The 4065-nt window shown below is 41.6% G+C and overlaps 1 protein-coding gene across 4 annotated transcripts; it reads left to right on the top strand.

The window, feature by feature from the left end:
* Window positions 1–205: 205 nt before the first annotated feature.
* LOC109196978 (uncharacterized) lies at window positions 206–3760 on the top strand. Of its 4 annotated transcripts, XM_019351752.2 has the most exons (3): window positions 206–2806; window positions 3048–3091; window positions 3515–3760. In XM_019351752.2, exon 1 carries the CDS (start codon window positions 208–210, stop codon window positions 2800–2802), a length of 2595 nt encoding a protein of 864 aa, XP_019207297.2. In that variant the 5' UTR covers window positions 206–207; the 3' UTR covers window positions 2803–2806; window positions 3048–3091; window positions 3515–3760. The 4 variants fall into 4 exon arrangements, 2 of the variants coding, with proteins under 2 accessions (XP_019207297.2, XP_019207296.2); XR_002058313.2 differs by having other exon boundaries at window positions 206–3091; window positions 3222–3760; XR_002058312.2 differs by having other exon boundaries at window positions 206–3537; window positions 3684–3716.
* The last annotated feature ends 305 nt before the right edge of the window (window positions 3761–4065 follow it).

The raw sequence follows: 4065 nt of genomic DNA, 5'->3' as shown, positions 1-4065 counted from the left end.
CAGGAGAGAGAGATGGAGCAAGAGAGAGAAATAAAAGACCAGGAGAGAGAGATGGAGCAAGAGAGAGAGATGGAAGAGCAGGAGAGAGAGATGGAGCAAGAGAGAGAGATGGAAGAGCAGGAGAGAGAGATGGAGCAAGAGAGAGAGATGGAAGAGCAGGAGAGAGAGATGGAGCAAGAGAGAGAAATAAAAGAGCAGCAGAGAGAGATGGAGCAAGAGAAAGAGACGGAGCAGCAGGGACATACAGAAGAGCAGGAGAGAGAGATGGAGCAAGAGAAAGAGACGGAGCAGCAGGGACATACAGAAGAGCAGCAGAGAGAGATGGAGCAAGAGAAAGAGACGGAGCAGCAGGGACATACAGAAGAGCAGGAGAGAGAGATGGAGCAAGAGAGAGAAATAAAAGAGCAGGAGAGAGAGAGCCAGGGCATCGATTACTTTGCTCGCCCTGAACCTGCCATATTACAGGCCTTCTTAGATTACCACCCACAGCAGAACAGTACAAGTGCAGTTGTGATGAGGGTGTTCAGCTGTAAAGATGGCACCAACAGGAAGTGGCTTACTTATTGCAAAGAACGCCATTTATTGTTCTGCTTTGTGTGTCTGGCATTTGCAAGGCGGACTGACACCAGCACATTTATAACAGGCATGAGTGACTGGCGACATATACATCTGCGCACAGAGGAGCATGAAAAGAGCACTACACACCAGACCTGTGCTGAAGCTTTTTTCTTAAGGTGCTCAAAAGGCAACATCAGGAGCTTGTTTGGTGGCAGTCAGTTGTCAGCTCACAGAGCACAAGTGAAAAAGAGACGGCAAGTTTTAGAGCGTATAGTGGATGTGATCAAAGTACTTGGGAAGAGGGGACTCAGCTATAGGCATGTAGAGAATGAGGCTGCATACACTTTAGGTGATAACACCATCGATCATGGTAACTTTCTGGAACTGATTGTGTTATTAGGCAAGTATGATATGTGCCTTGGAGAACATTTGAATGACTGCATTGAAAAAAGCAAGAAGTTGCATCAGACCAGTGGATCAAGAGGTAGAGGATCTCTCATCACCCTACTCTCCAAAACAACTGTCAACTCAGTGATTGATGCACTTGGCCATCTCCTTCAAGAGAGCATTGCCAGTGATGTCCAGAAAGCTGGGATGTTTTCTGTTCAGCTAGACACAACCCAAGACATCACAGGTTATGATCAGTGTTCAGTAATCATCAGGTATGTTACTGAGGCTGTGCAGGAGAGGCTTGTCTCCATAGTGAGGTGCGAAGCATCCACGGGGCAGTACTTTGTAAACTTGCTTTCCGGAGTTTTAGAGCATCTGAATCTAGACAAGGCCATGTGCATTGGGAATGCAACAGATGGTGCTTCAAATATGCAGGGCCAGTACAAAGGCTTTTCAGCACTTATGACTGCCCAGTCTCCAACTCATGTGCATGTGTGGTGCTATGCACACATACTTAATCTTGTGATTGCTGACACAACACAAAGTGTCATTGAAAGTGGATCACTCTTTAATTTACTTAATGACATAGCTGTGTTCATCAAGGAGTCCTATCACAGGGTTAATCTGTGGGAGAAACAAACCCAAGAGACAAGACACAGACGCCTCAGTCCAATAGGTGAGACACGGTGGTGGGCCAAGCATGATGCCCTCCAAAAAATCTTTGGACATTTTGGAAAACCAGATGATGGCCTCTTCGTTGATGTAGTGCTGACGCTGGAAGCCATTGAAAAGAGGGAAAAAGAAAAGCCAGCTGTTCGTGCCAAAGCACGAGGCTTTAAAGAGTGTCTCTTGAAGCATGAAACTGTGTTAACAGCACAGATATTTCTTAGAGTGTTTGAGCAAACAACTCCTCTGTCGAAGTACCTCCAGTCAAAGGGGATGGACATTCTCTCTGCACATCATATGGTGACTGCCACACAAGATGGCCTCAAAAGTATCGCCAGGGACTTTCCAACTGTGAAGACAGCTGCAGACACATTTGTGAAACAGACAAATCAAAAACTAGAGGAGAGGGAGAACAACACAGACATGGAAGTGGAAGCTGAACTACCTGAAAAGAGAGCCAAAAAGAGAAAAGGCATGGCCGGAGAGATACCTGAAGATGAGTTGCAAGTCAATGCTGAGAAATCATATGAGGTGAAAGTGCACAATGTCATCCTGGACACAGTTATTGAAGCAATCCACAGACGATTTGTCATACATGGCCCTCTTCTTGCCGATTTGGCATGGTTGGATCCCAGGAGGTTTAGCCAGGTCAGAACAGTTTCTCTACCAAGTAATGCATTTCAAAACCTCAGCACCCGTCTACTTAAATTTGACAGCAGGGCTACAGTTAATAACCTTCAGTCAGAACTGAAACGTTTTGCTGAACAGTGGGAAAGGCTTAGGACCTCACATGTAGATGACTACATGACCAGAACAGCAAAGGACAGATCTGAAGAATGGGACGAAGAAAGTGAAATTGTGACCAAAAGCTGTGGTTCTTGCAAAAATTGCCCACTGTGCTGCTATCAAATACTCAGGCGGTTCAACATGCTGTCTGATGCCTATCGTCTCCTTGGGCTGGCATACAAGTACCTGCTGACCCTCTCCCTCACTCAGGTTGCCTGTGAAAGAACATTCTCTACACTCAAGTTCATTAAAAGCAGACTCCGAAGCAGCCTGTCTGCAAACAAGCTGGAGATGTTTATGCTGATGGCCACTGAAAAGGACATTCTCATGTCATTGGACTCTGACATGGTCATTGACAGGGTAGCTGAGAAGAGTGACCTGCTGAGAAAGCTCCTTTTGTAACCTGGTGAGGTGAAATAAAAATGAGCAAAACATTCCTAATTATGTATTGTTAATATTAAATTCAGCTTTATTGTTATTGCCCAAATGAATATGTTTAGTATCTACCTTCACTTCAAACAAGTCAAGTGCTTGGTAAATGCTTAGAATTTGTCCATCTTAATAGATAGAATAAATATGAGATTGGAGTATTAGGCATTTATAAACATATATTCTTACAGTCTTAATCTGTCATTGTTTCATTTCAGATGCTGTCAGTCATTTAAGGAGGACTGAAGTGTGTTCATTTTAAGTAAGTACTATATGGAATATGATTCAACCATTTTTCTAAAGTAAGCATACCAGTACTGTCATCGTCTGAAAAAATCTATTAAGTGCAATTCTTTCTCAACCTTCACTGTTTGTCCTTTCACTTCTTAAAGGTTTCCATGCCTTAAGATATGTTCAGTGTTGCTGCTGTGGAAGTGTTGTAGGTGACCTTTTATTGATGAGTGAATAGTCTTTGGAGTTACAATTCAATCATAATCTGTCCTTTATAGATTTTAATATTCATCTAATCTTTATTCCTTTCTGTCCTGTTTGTCAGGGTCTAATCATACATTGTTTGTTTGTTTAAGAGGTTCTTGAGACCATTCAACTTTTTAAGTTCATCAACGTAAGTCCATCAATTGCCATTCACTGTTCTTTGTCCTTTCATTTGTGTCCTGTTTTTCAGGGTCCCATATAATTTCTTCAGAAGTAAGTACTGTATATGATGCCAGTATTTTGCCATATGTTCTGTACTGTATTAGTACTGTATGTAAAATGCCATCAAAAACTCAATTAAGTGTTATTCTTATTCTTCTTTCTCGCCTTTCTTTCTCCGTCTACTTTCATATTTAAAGGTTGCTGTGTTTAAAAAATATATTGTGCTACCATGCTGTTTTGTATTGTTTTGGTAAATAAATAGTTTATGAAAATATCACTAAATCTGTCATTTATTAATTTTAATTAATAATATTATTAATTAATGGTCATGTCTCACCTCTAGTGTTCTTGGTCTTAATTTAAGATTTCTACTATGTGTTGTAGTCTTTTTGTCTTTTTGTTTCCGCTATGTACTGTTTAAAATCCAGAATAGGGAGGATGGTGTAGGTTGAGGTTTATTAGATTGATACATATATACCAACAAGGCAGTGTACATCAAAGCAGTTGTTTTCATGCAAAGGCTTTATGGTTTTTCCTATAGCGATTGACAGATCACATGACTTTCACGCATTGCATGCC

Source organism: Oreochromis niloticus, linkage group LG23, assembly GCF_001858045.2.
Source record: "Oreochromis niloticus isolate F11D_XX linkage group LG23, O_niloticus_UMD_NMBU, whole genome shotgun sequence".
NCBI lineage: Eukaryota > Metazoa > Chordata > Actinopteri > Cichliformes > Cichlidae > Oreochromis > Oreochromis niloticus.
The sequence above is the reverse complement of the archived record's forward strand: the minus strand, read 5'-3'. Positions and strand labels throughout refer to the sequence as shown.